The 19741-nt window shown below is 38.8% G+C and overlaps 1 protein-coding gene across 2 annotated transcripts in view; it reads left to right on the forward strand.

Moving 5' to 3' along the window:
- The first annotated feature begins 105 nt into the window (after positions 1–105).
- cep290 (centrosomal protein 290) overlaps positions 106–19741 on the forward strand; it is a 50676-nt gene continuing 31040 nt past the window's right edge. Inside the window, exons 1-18 of one of the 2 annotated variants that reach the window (XM_053427739.1) lie at positions 106–719; positions 1316–1393; positions 1522–1591; positions 1686–1732; positions 2263–2397; positions 2825–2878; positions 4429–4575; positions 4858–5040; positions 5299–5388; positions 8978–9100; positions 10532–10655; positions 11750–11922; positions 12247–12409; positions 12534–12634; positions 12725–12791; positions 13198–13295; positions 15584–15659; positions 15862–15995. In XM_053427739.1, coding sequence (XP_053283714.1) covers positions 615–719; positions 1316–1393; positions 1522–1591; positions 1686–1732; positions 2263–2397; positions 2825–2878; positions 4429–4575; positions 4858–5040; positions 5299–5388; positions 8978–9100; positions 10532–10655; positions 11750–11922; positions 12247–12409; positions 12534–12634; positions 12725–12791; positions 13198–13295; positions 15584–15659; positions 15862–15995 — 1968 coding nt within the window. In that variant the 5' untranslated portion in view covers positions 106–614. The remainder of the gene's footprint in view (positions 720–1315; positions 1394–1521; positions 1592–1685; positions 1733–2262; positions 2398–2824; positions 2879–4428; positions 4576–4857; positions 5041–5298; positions 5389–8977; positions 9101–10531; positions 10656–11749; positions 11923–12246; positions 12410–12533; positions 12635–12724; positions 12792–13197; positions 13296–15583; positions 15660–15861; positions 15996–19741) is intronic. The other variant, XM_053427740.1, reaches the window with a different exon arrangement.

Raw genomic sequence — 19741 nt, forward strand, 5'->3', positions numbered from 1 at the left:
TGAGAGATATGGACCTTGTCTTGATTAATTTGGAGTCCAACCCACTGATAGCTAATACACTTTCATAAACCAGTATATATCATATTGAATCAATCACAAACAGCGTTAGTTGCTCTCAGGCAGTGTGGCATCAGAGGCAGCTGCTTTTACGGATCGGTGGCAGCTTCTGTTGACACCGGAAGTGCCTGTACGAGCTACTGCTACCACGGTCTGAGCTTGCCCTCACTGCGTGGAAGTGTCGGGATGGATGTTTACAGTAGTTTTTTGGAAATGCTTTTTCCATTCGTAGCCTAAAGCCTCCGTGTGTTATGTTAACCTTATCATACAGAGCTAGCATACAGTACAATAGGCGCTCGGTTGTAACGTTTGCATGTTATTTAGGTTATTTATGGAAACGATTGGAGTTGCTTTATCGCTGAGTTTCTCGTGACATTTTTCTGGAACAATGTGTTTAACGTTGAATATCGTCCCACATTTATGTGGAGCCTCAGCTCCCAGACATAGACGGTATATGTACCCTTACTAGCTAACCAGCTAACAGCAACATCTTGTAGTTAGCACCGAGCTGTCTGCTAAGTTGTTGGTTAAATCTCTACAAATACGTTAGTGCCAAGATGTCAGCTGCTCTTGAGTGGGACAAAGTGACGGGAATTGACCCCGCGACCCTCCTTGACTGTGATAAAGACCAGGTGGACGAGGTCTTCGACATGTTCATTATGGTAACAGTCCACACTCCACACAAGTTGTAATTTCACATGACACTTCTGCTCAGATTAACCCCCAACTACACATGCTTCTTAAACATGCTGTGACTTTTTGCTCAAATAAAGACCACGTTCCTGCCAACCCTATATCACTGTTCAGGGGGTTATATCTCATTCCTCCTTGCAAGATCGATCTATCAGATTGTTTTGCTTCGACCTGTCCCCTCCATCTGTGGTCACTGTTGACCTGGATGTGTCACACAGCAGCCTTACATCTGCATAAAGCCTTGAAGTTAATGCAGATGAAAAATGTGAGTGCTGTCTGTCATCTAAACTTCAGTGAATCCATGAAACACTGTCACATTTTGGTCTAAGCGCTCTACATTTGACTATCCAGACATGATCCAATGCACTGATAATGAATGGAATGGTTGTTTAATTGAAATGCTTAAAAGTTTGCTACCTTTTCCCCTAAATCGTTGATGCTGATTCTCTGGTTTCTTTTTTATCTATATTTCCCTTTTTCCTGAATAATGATGTATGTTTTCGCCTGGGCACATAATGTGCATCACACAGTTAACAAAAAATCTAACAAATGTTTCTCTTCACAGACACAAGACTGGCAGCTGAAGAATAAAAGTCCTGAGACCATTCTTCATCTCCTTAAAATGTTTCAGGCCATACTCAAGGTGTTTAATCTTGTTATTGCTATATACTGATCTACACCATGTATATCAACAACCATCCTTGCATCTGTATGTGTCTCAAGAAGCAATAATATAAGTTTGACCCAGTGACTTTCTCTCACTCCTGTTAGATGAAGAATGGGGAACTTGCCGTTTCTGTCAAATTCCTTGAAGACGCCGGGGTAGAACATGCTAGAACTGGTCAGTGCACACAGAAAGTCAAAATGTTACATATGTTTAATTTAGCTAAGAAACATTACCATGTACTTCATTGACTGTGACTTCTGTACTATAGTAAATGAACTCCATGCCAAGGTGTTCAGGCTGGAAAAAGAGCACAAGGTAACACACCACACATGTATGTCTGCCTGCCGGTTTTGTTTCACTGTAAAATGTATGTTTGCATATAGCATGATACCCAATCTTCGTAACTCATTGAGCCTCTGAGGATCAATGCCACCCCAATTATACATTTGAAAAGAGAACACATTAATTTGTAATCGCAACTCATGAGGCTTTACTTCCGGCAACAGTGCCAAATCTTTTAGCCAGTCATATTGTGTAACCCTGGCCTCAATGGGATTGGTTGTGGCGACTCTAAGACAGCACATAAGAAGATTATAGCTAATTCCTTGTGTGCTCACAGCCAGTACTTCTAGTTTCTGCTGGGTAATTAAGGTTTGTATATCATCAGAATTTGTCTTTCCATGATTTGCTTTACAACGAAAAAAGTTAATTATTGTTAAATACATTGCAGATGATAGTGTTTGCATGTGGTATCATTGTAAACAGATGGAGGTGAGACTTAGAGGTTACTTTGGGGGGGTTGTTTGGGTATTTATAATGTCTTGTCATCCGTCTATACGGCTCAGCACTCCGGCACCGGGCCAGACACCCGCTTTCTGAGAGATGAGATTCGGCAGCTCGAGACCCAGCTGGCACAAAAGGAGAACGAATTGATCCAGCTAAATAAGGAAATGGTCAAAGAGAAGAAAACCAGCGAGGAGGTATGGGCATGTTACCCACAAGTCCCTTGTTTAGTGTTAGACCATGGATTTGTTGCTGAGTCCTTGGGTGACCTACAACTGTGAAATAGATTGTTGTTGTGACTTTTTTGGTGTTTGCAGAAAGAGATAGTGCCATTGGGTTACAATCAACTGAATATAATTATATTACTTATGTATACATTTTGACATAAGTAAAAATACATCAAGATATTGATTTTGATAAAATTAGAGGCTCATATATTTATTATTGTAGTTATTTGACTAATAAGTGCAATAATGTTAGACATTGTTCATTATTGTCAGTTTCCAATGATGTACGGTTAATAATCCCAGTTCAAATGGGTGCAACAGTCGTTAAATATGCATCTAGTGTGGTAACATTTTTGCTGTGTTGATGTATTTTTTACCCATTTTTTATTTGTTCCAGTTGCTCGTGCGAGCAGAGGAAGCTGAGGATGAGGCCAGGAAGCTGAAAAGAGAGGTATGTTTGCTGGCACTGCATCATAGACATCTTAAAGCTTTCTGAAACAATGTCTCCATTCATCATCTCTACCTAATTCAATACATAGTGTAACCTATCCGTTCTTTACCTAACATTGTTTGTTCACGTTAATGCCTTCTCAAATCCATCATTTTTTCTCATCTCTTTCTTTTCCATTGGGGTAGATTAAAAGGCTTAAGAAGAAGGTAAGACATATAGGTGGTGTCGTTACATAGCACTTGGTTTCAGTTATTCACAAGCCACAGAATTTGATGGCCCTCTGGAAAAGGTCAGGGAGAGTTTAAGGTGACCAGGGGAGACTGTCAGACAGGTTGAAACATGTGTTGCATGCGATAAGATTAGATTAAAAGCATAGAGGTAAGTATGAACAGAAGACGTTTCATTTAGATGCAGTAGATGCTTTATAAAATTCTATACCAGTGTGCATTTATTAAGAGTAACATGAATGTAGTTATGTGTAGTTTCCTCTTGCCCCAGTTACAGTGACAGTAGATTTGGTAGTTGGAGATTCCATTTGAAATGTATAGAACAATTAGAGTTGAAGGTTTGTCAAAAAATACAAATACTGTACAAGTTAGACATTTCACTGTTCTCATCCCATGGCCACGGGCCTGATTTAGCTATCAGCTAATTTTTCTATCTGCAATCCTTAGGCAGGTACACACTAAATCTAAAACCAGATGTTTTGAATGATAGATATTAATTGAAGTGTGTAGCATCCAATTGATTGAATATATAGAGCGCTGAAACAAATAATTATTCCTATCATATTTCAGTCTGGCTAATGTTTCCTTGATTAATAGACTAATAGCTTTTCTGACAAGATGACGGAGGCCAAGACGGCATATTAAAAAAATTGCTTCTTTTGTCAAATGAATGGTCCAAACACTACATTACATTTCATTTAGCTGACGCTTTTATCCAAAGCGACTTACAATAAGTGCATTCAACCATGAGGGTACATACCCAGAACGACAAGAATCAAGAAAGCTTTTTCTTCAAAAAAGCAAAACTACAAAGTGCTATAAGTAAGTGCCATTTAAGTGCTACATAATTGTTAGATTTAAAATTGTAATCAAGTTATAGTCGGAAGATGTGTGTTTTTAGTTTGTGGCGGAAGATGTGTAAGCTTCCGGCTGTCCAGATGTCCATGGGGAGCTCATTCCACCATTTAGGAGCCAGGACAGCAAACAGTCGTGATTAGCTCGCAGTGATGAAGCAACAAGCCGATTGGCAGATGCAGAGTGAACGGGCTGGGGTGTAACTTTTGACCAAGTCCTGGATGTAAACTGGACCTGATCCGTTCACAGCACGCTATGCAAGTACTAATGTTTTTAAATGGATGCGAGCAGCCACTGGTAACCAGTGAAGGAGGCGGAGGGTAATTCAGAATTGAGCATTTTCTTGCATAAATTTAGAATTCACCAATATCTAAATCATAGTATGTCTAGATTACTGTACGACCACAGTGGCATTGGATCCAGTTTCGTGTCTGAGAGTAATCGTGTCCTTACTTTACCACCACACAGAACGAGCAGCTCCACCAGGATGTGGACTTCTATCGTGGAGAGCTGGAGCAGAAAGAGTCTGTCCCTTCCAGAGATGAGAGCGCTGAGACTCAGAGAAAGCTCACCTCTGCCAATCGCCAGCTCTACCAGTGCTTAGAAGACCTTCAGGTACTTGGATATACATTTTTCTAGTATAACCACTGTTGGATGATTCAGGTCTTTTAATATTGCTATTCTCGAGTCTTTGTAGAATCCCAAAACATGCAAGATAGTTTTTTTTTATTTGAATAATAAATCAATGAATAATAATACATTTTAATAATATTTTTTCCTGTCTATTTGGCTTTCATCTGTTTCCAAGACATGCTCTTTGTGCGACTGATTTGCAGTTTGCAAAGTTATGCATCTACAAATCAAGTTATCCCGGATCTTATTCTTTGTGTCCATTAGCGGGTAGAGGATGAAAACGTGTACCTCAAGACACAGAATGAGCAAATGCAGAAAAGTCTGGAAGAGTCGGTGAGGGAGATGGAGACGATGACAGACGAGTACAACAAGATGAAGATTGTTGTGCAGCAGACCGACTCCATCGTGGACCAGCTCAGGATAGAGAGGGATCATGCAAAGCTTCAGGTAAAGACCCTTTTCAATAAATTACTTTTTGTTCTGTAAAAGGTGACCACCCTAAATCTGTGTGTGTGTGTGTGTGTGTGTGTGTGTGTGTGTGTGTGTGTGTGTGTGTGTGTGTGTGTGTGTGTGTGTGTGTGTGTGTGTGTGTGTGTGTGTGTGTGTGTGTGTGTGTGTGTGTGTGTGTGTGTGTGTGTGTGTGTGTGTGTGTGTGTGTGTGTGTGTGTGTGTGTGTGTGTGTGTGTGTGTGTGTTTCCTATGCAGGTCAGGGAGTTAACAGATAAGATCCATGCCATGACTGAGGAGGATGACCCAATTATGGCTGCAGTTAATGCCAAAGTGGAAGAGTGGAAGGTGGGTGTCATTAAGAAATGTCTACAACTCCCAATAACGTTGGGAGTTTTTGTAATTCAATTCACTTTTACTTATGTAGAACCAGATCACAACATACATTATCGCAGCGCACTGTAGGGCCCTTACAATATTATAGAAAAAACAATCACTTTAAGCCAGGTGTACGTAAAACATACATGTTATAGCAGAGGAGCTGAGTATATTAAAAGGCAGGAAGGCCGGAACTCATGAAAGAAACCCAGAGATCTTTTAATCCACATTTTATGCTTTTCAACCAGGACATCAGGGTCTTAATTTAGTTCCTGTGTAACAAACCTCACTGGGATGGGATTTTCTGAAGCTTAAGGAACTATCTTGGTGATGGTTTTTCCCTAGTGAGTGAAGTCCCCTAAGGCCAATACATTGTGTATACAGCTTCAGAGTGAGCAAACACTGGTTGCAATTGTGTCCATGCAGTCACGGTGTAAACCAGAAAGATACTACTTTGGATAGTAAGAAAGGGGAGAGGACACTTTGTTCTTTTCCATCTCTGTGTGTATCCTTTGCTTTATCCGTTCAAACCCCACTGTCACACATATCCCTTTTTACTAATCTGAACCGAGTGCTAATGCTGGTTCAACCTGCAAACCTTTTAAGAACCAGTTTGTTTTTCCATGGACTAGAGCCACTGTAGAGCCACAACATTGCATCACCATATACATGACTGTTGATGTCTTGACCGTTCAACTCTATAAGTGAACCCACGAACTGGCACTCATGATATTTTCTATTGAGTTATATACAGTGCCTTGCATAAGTATTCACCCCCCTTGGACTTTTTCCCATTATGTACTGTTACTAACTGGAATTCAAATAGACTTAAATAAACTTTTTCCCGTTTGATCAACAAAACATGCATAGTACTTTGGCGGTGCAAAATAAATTTTATTGTGACACAAACAATAATGAGATCAAAAAAGTTGACATCTGTTGGGTGCATAAGTATTCACCCCCCTGTGTCAATACTTGGTAGAACCCCCTTTCGCTGCAATTACAGCTGCAAGTCTTTTGGGGTATGTCTCTACCAGCTTTGCACATGTAGAGATGGAAAGGTTTGTCCATTCTTCTTGGCAAAAAAGATGAAGCTCATTCAGATTGGATGGAGACCGTCTGTGAATCGCAATCTTCAAGTCTTGCCATAGATTCTCTATTGGATTGAGGTCTGGGCTTTGACTGGGCCATTTTAAGACATTAACATTCTTTAATCCAAACCATTCCTTTGTAGCTCTGGCTGTATGTTTAGGGTCATTGTCCTGCTGGAAGATGAACCTCCGCCCCAGTCTCAAGTCTTTTGCAGACTGCATCAGATTTTCTTCAAGGATTTCCCTGTATTTGGCTCCATCCATCTTTCCCTCTATTCTGACCAGTTTCCCTGTACCTGCTGAAGAGAAGCATCCCCACAGCATGATGCTACCACCACCATGTTTCACTGTTGGGATGGTGTGCTCAGGGGGATGGGCAGTGTTGGGTTTTCGCCACACATAGCGTTTTGCATTGAGGCCAAAAAGTTCAATTTTGGTCTCATCTGACCAGAGCACCTTCTTCCACATGTTTGCTGTGTCTCCCACATGGCTTCTGGCAAACTCCAAACGGGATTTTTTATGGATCCCTTTCAACAATGGCTTTCTTCTTGCCACTCTTCCATAAAGGCCAGATTTGTGGAGTAGACGACTAATAGTTGTCCTGTGGACAGATTCTCCCACCTCAGCTGTGGATCTCTGCAACTCCTCCAGAGTAACCATGGGCCTCCTGGTTGCTTCTCTGATTAATTTTCTCCTTGTCCGACTCTTCAGTTTGGGTGGACGGCCTCCTCTTGGTAGGTTTGCGGTTGTGCCATATTCTTTCCATTTTCTTATGATGGATTTTATGGTGCTCAGAGAGATGTTCAAAGCTCTGGATATTTTTTTATAACCTAACCCTGCTTCATATTTCTCCACAACTTTATCCCTGACCTGTTTGGTGAGCTCCTTGGTCTTCATGATGCTGTTTGTTCAGTAATGATCTCCAACAAACTCTGAGTCCGTCACAGAACAGGTGTATTTATACTGAGATTAAATTGCAAACAGGTGGACCCTATTTACTAATTATGTGACTTGCAAATGTGACTTGTGAATGCAATTGGTCGCACCAGATCTTTGTTAGGGGTTTCACAGTAAAGGGGGTGAATACATATGCACTCAACACTTTTCAGATTTTTATTTGTAAATAATTGTGAAATCCATGTAATATTTCCCGCCACTTCCAAATGATGCACTATTTTGTGTTGGTCCATTACATAAACTCACGATGAAATAAATTTTAATCTGTGGTTATACCATGACAAAATGTAGAAAAGTCCAAAGGGGGTGAATACTTATGCAAGGCACTGTACATCCATTCATTCATTGAATCCTTACCTGCCCGTTATCTTCTATCTCTCGCATGTGCGCGTGTGTGCTGACACAGAGAGCTGTGACGTGACAACCCTAACCCAAAGTTGAACTGCCTCGGTGAAAAATGCCCCTGATCTACAAAGTCCTGGACCACGTCTCTGAGTTTTGTTTTCTTTCAAACAAGGCCACAATTTAAAAAAAAAATCTTATTAGATCAGTCTGCCAAAACATCAGAGTTTAAATCCTCAATTTAGTTCTAGGGGTGTATTATTGCTGCAATTATGACTCATTGAAGTGTGCACTTAATTATTAAAGAAAATAAACTGCTGCTGCTACTGCTGTTAATACAGTGAGTGAGAGTGCGATAGAAAGAATGTAGCCTGAAATAAAAAAATATCTGATTCAAAGGTGGAGGCAAAAAAATTATCGCTTCACACTGTCAGAATGTGATGGAACTTGTTGTATCGCCTGTTCATATTTGCTCATCCAAAACTGAAGGATTATTAAATTCAGAGATAGCTGTGATGTCCTCAATCTATGCAATTTAACAGAATTTTATTTATATGCTTGTGTTTGTACTGGGATGATTCGGGTTCCGTCGGTCGATCTAATACTGGACTCAGCTCAGCACAAAGATCCAAGATCATATATCTATAGATCCTTTATCAGCATAAGTCATTGAACCCTGGTTTCCTCCTCCTTCTTCCATGTGCGTTCATCCATCGCGCAGTGTCACCGCAGTATTTATATATTTAGAGAAATCGGACCGATTACCTCACACATCAGTTAATCCTAACCTCCACTCTGGGGTATGATTTTTTTTAAATAGAAGTTTGAAAGTGAATAGTTTTTTTTCTTTAGTTCTTTATTTTTATGAGTATGCTCTGTGCACTCTGTGGACCTTATGGCACAGTCACGTTCACTGCATAAACTTAACAAACACTCATCCGTAATGATACATGCACAGTGTTAGAAGATATTATTAAAAACTTTTAATGACTTGGCTCTGAAATGCTCAAATTTTATATTTGATAAATCCCACATTTGCATGAGAAGTGGCGTATACATCTTTCAGGCCCGTTTTGTGCATACTTAACAGTTATAAATGAGGCCCTTGAACTGTCACAATTGAGTTTGGCTCTTTTGTTGACCTTCAATTCTGTTGATCTCTTCCTCAGAGGGTGCTCTCTGGGAAGGATGAAGAAATTCTCGCGTACCAGCAGATGATCCGTGATCTCAGGGAAAAGCTGCATTCAGCCCAACTGGACATGGACAAAAGCAACATTATAGCCCTGCAGCAGGTCTGGTTTGTTTGTATCTCTTGCTCTCTCTCTTTCTACCTCTCTCCCCTTTCTTTCTCCCTACATAAGTGCATACATACATATAGGTTTATATATATACACGTTTGTTTTTTATTTGATATATTATTATTTTCTATAAAGATAGATTTATAAATATTTTATAAAGATATATATATATATTATTTTTTAGATAGATAGTTTATGATGTAGAAGTCTTTATAGAGTGTATACATATATACTGTATATGGATTGTACATATCCTGGTAATCTTGAAGGGCTGACATAAAACATACCAACCATGTCTATGGGTAAAAAAAAAACAGTTACTTGACCTATTTCTTTTTTTTTTTAACTTAAGTTTTTATTGAACTTTTCACAGGCATGGTACATGGCAAATTAAACATGTTTCTTTATACAGGAACAACACAGCAAAACAACAAAACCAGGGTCCTAGTGGGGATCATTATTTACCTTTATGTAATTCCAAAACCTGTCCCAAGGAGTCACCCCCTCCTCCCTGTCATCACTCAATCTACTAAGCATACATTCATAGGATGCAGTTTCAGTCATTGCACATACCCATTCTTTCACCTGTGGAATTTCTGGCGCCTTCCAATGTCTTAAGATAACTCGGCAAGCTGTTGTTGTACCCACCGAAATTACAGATAAATTACATTTGGTTATGTTGGGTAATTGAGACTTGTCCCCCAGTAAACAGAGCTCGGGACTTAGGGGAATCTCTGTTCCAAGCCAGTTACTTAAAATATTTAGAATCTGAGTCCAGAAAGGTCTAATCAAGACGCATTCCCACATACAGTGAAGGACAGTACCAGTTTCCTCCTTGCATTTCCAGCACAGATCATCACCCAATAGTTTCATCCTATACAGTCTTGATGGTGTGAAATAGAATTTATGTAATACCTTATATTGTGTAAGTTTTCCCCTTGCCTCTCTCACATATTTACCACAATCAGCCACAATTACTGCCCATCTATCACTATTAATCTCTCCACCAAGGTCCCTCTGCCAAATCACTTGACCTATTTCTTGGCCTCATCTTAGGAAGTGGTTTTAAAGACACAGTTGAACATAAAAAGAAAAGCTGCAGGACATGAGAGTGCAGGGGAATACTGACTCTGTGGTAATTGTAATGTTATGTTCTTCCATCTCTGTCTTTTTTTCCTACTCTTTGATTTCTCTTTGTGCCTTGTTATATTTTATGAACCTATCTTTCCTTCTGCTGCCCTGGGCCAGGTCATATATGAACTCTGTGCTGTAAGTTTAATTTGTCATGCGCCTCTTATCTCCAGCCTCACCCCTTTTTCCATTTCATAAATGTCCTTAATGATGAAAGTGCCAATAATTCAGTGTGACACGGCCACGCTCAGTCTTGCACATAAAGTCTCATGATTTTAAATTGTTGCCCTAAAGGCTGTTCAAGAGCGAGATAACCAAATCAAGATGCTGAGTAAGCAGGTGGAGCAGTACACAGGGGACATGGAGAAGCATACCCTGCTCATTGAAGACCTGAAGACGTCCACAAAGAGAGACAGAGGTGGGTTGATACCTGCTTAATATTCCAGCCCGGAAAACATTCTAATCCAAAAACAACTGTAATGAAGTCAGCCAATGTTCCCTCTGAAATGATAATAACACTCATTATTTGACTACTGACTGTCCTTTATCAATTTTGGACTGCAAACAAATTTGTAGAGATAATTGAAAGTCAAGAATTAAACTCCTGATGACTTCATTTTCTGTCCCCTGGTTCTATTAATGTAAATAAAAACAACTCTGGTAATTTGTTATTATGTCACACAGAGAAAAACTGTAAATAGATAAACATATAGTTTGTATTTACAGTAGCATACTCTAGTATTCATGACCATTCAAAGCGCTTTACAGTGCACCTTTATTTTACCCATTCATGCAGACATTTTTACAGTGCACCTATGTACAGCACTCATAATTCATAGCACAAAGGGGCAAGTCAGGGCTCATTGTCTTGCCCATGCAGAATGGGGGGAGACTAGAATCAAACCTCTTACATCCTGGTTAGTGAACGACCCACTTCACATTCTGAGCTGCCCAGTTGAATAAGCCAAGAACACTGCCAAATATTCTCTGTTCTCAGCTTCTCAAATGGAATGCTCTTCTCTGTTCAAGGCTGTCGTTGTGTCATTATCTTTGGTTTTATACAAAACTTGGGAATTCTCATGAACATTTTATTAAATATTTTCTAATAATATTTGTATATATATATATATATATATATATTAATAAAAAAAAATATTTATATTTTTCATTTTAATGTTAACAGGTAAATTGTTGATACTTTATGATTTATAATATTGCTCAACTAAGCATTTTGCCTGACCTCCACTAAGAAGTTTAGAATATTTCAGATTGTGCTTTTGGTTTTACGGTCCCACAACTTCACTGTCTGGTTCAGTGTCACTGTTAATCGGCATCGTTTCCACTTGCAGCAGGTAGCTTTTAACAGCACTAAAACTTGCCTGAGTCTGTAACATTGCTTATGCTTGTAATTAGGTAATTCAGATAAATTAGGTAATTTGAAAATATTCTGCCATCACCAGATGGTCAATGATGTCTTCAGTTAAAGGACTCTTTTTTCTTTTCTTGTTCCAGGCTTACCCTCAACCACACAGCAGAGGAAGATGGAGGATCTGAAGTCTAAGCTAGAAGCAGCACACACCAGAGCAGTGGAAGCAGAGCTGGCCGTAAAGCTGGCAGAAGATCATGCTGAGGAAAAAGACAAAGCACTCATTGAGGCCTCAAACCGATTGAGCCAGTATGAGTCTGTAAGTCTATTGATACCCGATTCTTCCCCTAAGCTTACATCAAAGATTGTTTTAGTCCAAATCAAATTACTTAATACTAAAATTCCCAGAAGCAAAGTTTATATTTTTCCCCCCTTGTCCATTCTCACTTTTAACATTTAAATCACTATGTGACCATGGTGTGATCAACATGCTTTTTGGGTCTACAAGCTTAGTGTGAGTCTTTCACCATGTCCAATGACATTACCAAAAAGCGTATGAGTCGGTAAACAAGGAAATAAAGGAAGTAAGGCCAAGCATGCCTTTTGAAGGACGAGTAACCACAGCTCCATATCTGTATTACAGGGTACTTATGGCCTGGAATCTGCCATTGCGGAGATCAAAGAGTGTAAGAATCAAATTAAAGTGAGAGATTGTGACGCAGAAGCCATGACCAAAGAGATCAACCAGCTTGAAATGAGAATCAATGACCTCATTGATGAAAATGAGGATCTCAGAGAGAGACTTGGTGAGATTTTGTTTCTTTTTATTCCTGTTCGCATCTTTCTATCTATTTATAGAACACTGATTGACCTAGATTAGTGAAGTACATAGTTCTTTAGTTTACTTGTGTCTTTTTCATAACTCCAAAGGTCTGGGACCAATGCAGGAAGTGGATCTGACAGAATTCAGGAGAGCCAAAGATCTCAGGCGACGACAGTACAAAGCAGAAAACCAAGTCCTCACCAAAGAGGTAAGTTGGAACTACAGTTAATAGAAAACCACAGTATTTAGTAATTTCTTAGGTCTTCTCATATAACTATTTGATCTTTTTTACCTCTAGATTGAACGGCTTGAAGAGGAAAGACTGGAACTCAAGAAACAAGTTAGACGCATGGTGAAGGATGGAGGTGATGCCCAGAGCATGGAACATTGCTTTAATTTTACCCTAAAATACAAAAAGAGTTCAAGATTTCTACTATCAATAGTTTTATTTGAGTTTACTTTGTGAGATCACTTAATCACTTTTGTTAACATTGCGTAATAGAGAATTTTTCAACTTTTTTCTTGATTACTCAGAGATAATTCCTACATCTAGATGAAAAATTCTATTTGATGCAGATCTGAATAAAAATCTAGATCTAGTGTATTTATATATGGCTTCATATGAAGAACCTTGGGTCATATGGTATTTTTGCAGCATACTTTGCTGAGGGCCCTTCTAGTTGTTTTAGAAGGGTTAAACAGACATAATATTAGTCCATCTTAATATTTTCCTGCTTCTTATATGTTAGTCACAATCCCTTGTTTCTGCAGGGATCGCATCATCAAATTCACTTCTGGAGGAAGACATCAGACCTAGCAGAAGCGCACTGCAAAGCAGCTCCCACACAAATGAAGAGATCAGACGCAAGGTAAGCTCCTGACTCCAAGCACACACACGTGCATAGTCATGGAATTGTTAAATGTTTATTTCCAGGCCTGGGAAAAGTGCTTGAAAATTGTGTATGAACCCTGTACTATGATAAGTGCCTAGAAGTGTCCCACGTATTGTACTTCCCTTACACCAAGAGTGGGACATTTCTAGGCATTTTGCCTCAATGATAAGTGCCTAGAAGTGTCCGGCTCATTCTGATTGGTCGGGACATTTCTAGGCATTTTGCTTTAATGTTAAGTGCCTACAAGTGTCCCACTCTTGGTTTTACAGAAGTATAATACGTGGGACAATTGTAGGTGACTTTACATTAAAACAAAATTGTATTGTACTTCCCTTCCCCCCTACTTCCCTAACACCAATAGTGGGACATTTTTAGGCCTTTTGCCTCAATGGTAATTGCCTAGAAGTGTCCGGCTCATTCTATTTGTTCTGGACATTTCTAGGCATTTTTGCTATAATGTTAAGTGCCTACAAGTGTCCCAAGTATTGCACTTCCTTAACCACTAGTGTGGGACATTTCTAGACATTTTGCTTTAATGTTAAGTGTCTAGAAGTGTCCAGCTCATTCTGATTGGTCGGGACATTTCTAGACATTTAGCCTCAATGATAAGAGCCTAGAAGTGTCCCAAGTATTGCACTTCCGTAACAACTAGTGTGGGACATTTATAGGCATTTTTCTTTAATGTTAAGTGCCTAGAGGTATCCCATTTTTTGTATTTGCCTAACCAAAAGTGTGGGACATTTCTAGGCATTTTGCCTTAATGTTAAGTGCTTAGAAGTATCTGGCTCATTCTGATTATTTTTGCTATAATGTTAAGTGCTATAAGTGTCCCACGTATAGTAGATCCCTAAAGACAAGTGTGGGACAATTCAAGGCATTTTGCTATAATGATAAGTTCCTACAAGTGTCCCAAGTATTGCATATCCCTAACCACAAGAGTGGGATATTTCTAGGCATTGTGCCTCAATGATAAGTGCCTAGAAGTGTCCGAAGTATTGTACATACCTAACCAATTTGGGGACATTTTTTATATTCTTATTTTCATGTCGTTCATTTACGCTATGTTTTAAATAATTCATATACTTTTAAAAGAAATACGCTCATAATATAAGCAGGCATACTCTCTCATACTAATTGAAAAGTTCGGTGGGGAAGCAGGCGGGATAATGCACTATGCCAGGGAAGTGTAGATTTAACCATGCTTTGCTACAAATGGAAAAGTACATGCCATCGGTTACAAAAGACCTCAATCAAACTATTGTCTCATTCATTTGTGTAATTTAAGGTATACTGCATGCTTTGAAATTCTCATGGTTAGCTTAAATACTAAATTTTGTCACTTTTTCATGTATACACAGAGATTTCACAAAATGTTTGGTCATGGAAATTTGGTTATTGAAAATTCATGGAAAAGTCATGGAAATCCAGTTGTCAAAATGTATGAACCCTGTAGATTGATCAAGTAATACACTTGCAGTGTTCTTTTCGGGTCTTTTCATAAATGTTTGGACCGTTTTTATTTTTTCACAGTTTTTACCAATTCTTACTGCATCTGTCTGTCTGTGTCTGAGTTTACAGATGTGTTCGATGACACTGTTTGTGTGTTTGATAGCATGTGTGTTAACGCGATAGAGAATAGAAGAAAGCTAGCTGAGTTATGAAAGTGCAGCTGGGAAGAAAGATTTTAGTATTAAAGTACTGATCATTATGTGGTGATCAGTGTTGATGCTGTGGCGTCATCTCAAGCAAATCAATGTTTAAGCAAAACCGAATCATTGTGTCAGTGCACAATGTGATGTCACCATTATCTTAAAAACCACTGTTACCTTTCCCTCAAGTTCTGGGACTATCGTACAGAAGCTACGCAATTTGGTTATAGTTATTAACCGCTTATAGTGATCAATATGACATCGATTTTTGTAGAACGGATTGTACATTACATAATGTATACTATTGAGGCCCACATTCAACTCACTGATATTTGAAGGAAAACAGTAGAGTGTCCTGTGTTGCATACATTTAAGGGTTTAAAAAACAGGGAGCTTCTCAGACATTTATTAAAAGATATAGCATATAGCATCTCAGTTTTAATAAACAAACTGACATGCAATTTGAGAATCAATTAATCAGATACTAAATCAGCTACTTTAGAGTTTACTATTACTTAAACAAGTTTTTACCCTCAAAATACACTTGTGAACAGATCTTTAAATGTTTGAGCATCACAATTTTAACATTTTTAATGCTTTCACTTTTGTTTGCAGAATGAGTACCTAGAAAAAGAACTGAGCAAAAAGGAACAAGAGCTGGGAGTCAATAAGTCTCAGTTTCAGGTCAAATGTAAGTACAGGCCTGCTATGCATCTGAAATTGAAAAAGTTATTTGGAAAATTCAGTCAGGTCAATGACTGTGTCTGTGTAATAACATTACCCTTGAATATGTTTCGAGGGTATATTTTTTCTAAGTAAAAATGTGTCGGTAGATTAAATACCCTAGTGGCCACAGTGTGGCTGATATTGTTCATTCATGTACACACTTATAGTGGAAGAACTCTCAAAAGTGAAACAAGATCTTGAGGGTGTGCTAAAAGACGTCCTCCAAGCCATGAGGATTAATCAAGAGGCAGCTACATCTGATGGTGCCATCGATATTGCCAATCTGGAAAGGGTAGCTAATGTAAGTATGTCCCTTGCACTACATCTAATGCTAAATATCACACTTGTCCATTTTAGATATTTTCCTTGTACATTTCGAGCAGTCGACCACAAATTCTATTAGCCTGTTACCTGCTATTATCTCTCATTCAAAACTGGACTTGACCCAACCTGTCTAGTCCTGCGACTACTCATAATGGTTATCAAACACAGCAGCCTACTCCTTAAACACTCATACAGACTGTTTTAATGCAGAGTTAGCATGGTGTCTGGTCTCAACTTATCTGCCATTATGTATGAAGCTCTGTCCCATTAAGATGTGCAAAGTACTTGGACCCACTGTTGATGTCATGCTACGTGACACAAAGTTTTGAGGAACCTCTGAATTACATCACTGCTCAATGCAGATTATTTGGTGGTTTTGTTGGCTTGATCAAAGCGTGAACTTTAGGTTTTCAGCCAAGTGTAGTGATATGAGAGTCCGAACCCCCTAGTCTGAGGCAATGGTTTTCTGCTGGAAAATGATGGATTGTGCCCCAAGTGAGAAGGAATCTCTAGGTCTTGTCAACGAGTCAGGGGAGGGTGAAATGGGAGATAGACAGGCAACTGAGTGAACCATCAGCAGACATTGTACTTTCCCACTAGTGGCAATAGGGAGCTTAGCCAGAAAGCAAAAGTTTTCAATTTAGTAGGAAACCTACGTTCCAGCTCTCACTTATGGTCATGAGCTTTTGAAACTGATCAAAATAATAAGATCCTTAACACAAGCAGTGGAAATTAGTTTCCTCCATAAAAGTGTCAGGGCAACTTGGAGTACAGCCAAATAGAAACCAGGTACCCCACTTGGGAACTCACTGGAGGGATAATAAATACGCCTCAGGATTCCCTACGAGGACCTGAAAAAGTTTGTTTGGGAAAGGGACATCTGGAATACTGCTTAGTCTGCTGCCATGACCTGGCCCTTGTGAGAGGAAGAAAATAGATTGATGGATGAATGGACAGACGCATCAATTCTCAGCTTGGGAATGAAACTGTGGGATAAAAAATAAGTAATAATTGATAAATAAAAACTAATCAGACTTGATCAATTACATAAATTAAAATGCCCTTTCACTGTTTTCTGCTTTATTTCTTTTCATTGACATGTTCATCTCAAATTCGTCTGAAATTAGTGCTCTGAATCAATTTAAACATAATTTTATACATCTTACACATCATTTTTCTAAGATAAATGTCATATATCTGTGGTACCCAACCCAGTGCACGAGTATTATCTGATTTTAACTTTGACTTTTAAAGGTTCAGTGTGTAGAATTTAGTGACATCTAGTGGTAAAGTGTCATGTTGCAGCTGAACACCCCTCACCTCACCCTCCCCTTCAAAACATGAAAGACAACCTGTGGTAACACTATTTTGTCATAAAACTCAAAAAGTGTTTAGTTTGTCCAGTTTTTACTACTGTAAAAAATGGTGTCTTCAGTAGAGAGAACCTGCTCCCGATGTATTTAAGTATTAAAATATAAATGGTCCATTCTTGGGTAAAGAAAACAACAATTGGTACAATTTAGATGATTACACACTAGTAAAAACAACACATGTTGATATTTATTTTTATTTAATAACAATGTATATATCCAATTATTTTATTCAGTTGTTCAGCATCAGTAAATGTATTTTCACTGTTAGGCTGTAACACCACATTTTTATTTGTTATTTTATTTGCATTTTTGTTGCATGTTCAGTGTTAATTTCGTTGACGAAAATTATGAGGAAAACTATTCGTTAACGATCTTTTTTCCATGACGAAGACGAGACGAAGACGTAACGAAAACGGATCTTTGAAAATAAAAACTATGACTAAATCTATTTTAACTTTCGTTGACGAGACGAGACGAGACGAAAATGTTGGTGGTTGACTAAGTCACAATAATTTTTTAAAACATCATCGTATCAGGCCGTCATGAAGTATCAGGAGCGGGCGAGTGTGTGTGTCTGTGTGTGTGTGTGTGTGTGTGTGTGTGTGTGCCCCAGATAGCGCACCGGTCCAGAGGCTCCGCCCCCCGCCCCGCTCACTCGCTCAGAGACACAAGATCAGAGCTCGTTCACGTGGAAACAGTGAAAACACAGAGTTTCTCTGGTCTCAGCTGCTCAGAGATCAGCGCAGCAGCTTCTTGATCAGAGCAGACGCTGCAGGTGGTTTGTACCGAGCTTCAGTTTCTGTGTCCGCCTCCAGCCTGACCTGCTCTCACTTTTTGTTTTCACTTTTAAAACTAAATATATATTTTTAAGCTATTAGGCTGCAGCTATATGTTTTTATTTATTTCAAAAATAGGGTACTTCTTATTTCATACATTTCTCACAAATATTGTGAGGACTCAAATAGCCCTACAAAGTTCTGTGTTTAATTTATTTCAAAGTAGGTCACACTTGACTGTGTATTTTCTTCTCTTCATAAGTGTTCGTTGTTTTCCTTTGTTGTAACAGGTACAAATAGCAATAAAATGTCAAGAGTTTTCTTTATTGTCGTTCTATAATTTCGTAAATGCAACAAACTATAGTTTAGTATGGTACAACTTTATATTAAACTTTATTAGCTTTGTTATCAAATATGTTTTACGGCTCCAGACACATTTTATTTGGGGAAAGAGGGGGAAAAATAAGTAAGTAAAGGTAGCCGACCCCTGCTATAGACCTATGCTGGTAGGGATATCTAATGGACAACCTAAGTACTGCAAGCTAGACTATTATGCAGTTTTAGACACAACACAGGGTCCCTGGGCCTGAGAAGGGAAGAAAAGGAGTTTAATGTGGCTACTAAATGTGACTAAAACTAGACTAAAATGTAATTAGTTTTTCGTCGACTAAGACTAGACTAAAATGTAAATCGTTTTCGTCGACTAAAACTAAGAAGAATAAAAATGACTAAATGTGACTAAAACTAATATGCATTTTCGTCAAAAGACTAAGACTAAGACTAAATCAAAAATAGCTGCCAAAATTAACACTGCATTACTTTTTACATTTTTACATAATGGCATATCATTTAAATGCATCTTTGTGCAATAAAAAATTTACCTGAAGGATATTAATGTAATGAGCTGAAAAACGAGATCCCCATAAAAAATTCAGAACGTACCAGTCGTATGACACATATCTAGCCTCTTTCTCCAATAAGCCATTAGTCTGCCTTATTAAAGCAGAATGGAAAAATTATTATGGATTTCCAAATGCACAGTTTCATTCAGCTCTTGGTTTTTGAGCCACAGTTGGGGGCTGATGAAAATTTTCCCACATTGCCGACTTGAGCGTGTCAAGGATTCTGCAATCTCAAGGTTATCAGTATCACCCAACTTGAGCTAGTTAAACTAGTTTGACTTCTATCTTAGGCATGATTGAACTCGTAGAGTCACATTACACATGCAAAAACAACATTAGAAAACAATAAAATCTGAGTTATGTGTATCCATCTATTGTCCTCCACTTATGTGGTCCAAGTATGGTATCCCAGACGCCCCTTTCCCAAGCCCTACTTTCCAGGCACAGAGAAGGCATCCGGACTTGATGCCTGAACCACTTCAAATTTCCCCTTTCAAGGTGAAAGAGCAGTGGTTCTACTCAGAGCTACTCGGGATGTCTAACCTCCTCACCCTATTTCTAAGGCTGAGCCCAGACACCTGACAGACTAAACTCATTACCACCACTTCTTGATCTTGTTCTTTCAGTTGTTACCCAGTGCTGGAGACCATAGGTGTGATGTGTAATATTTAC

This window comes from Pleuronectes platessa, chromosome 7 (assembly GCF_947347685.1).
Source record: "Pleuronectes platessa chromosome 7, fPlePla1.1, whole genome shotgun sequence".
NCBI classification, from domain to species: Eukaryota; Metazoa; Chordata; class Actinopteri; order Pleuronectiformes; family Pleuronectidae; genus Pleuronectes; species Pleuronectes platessa.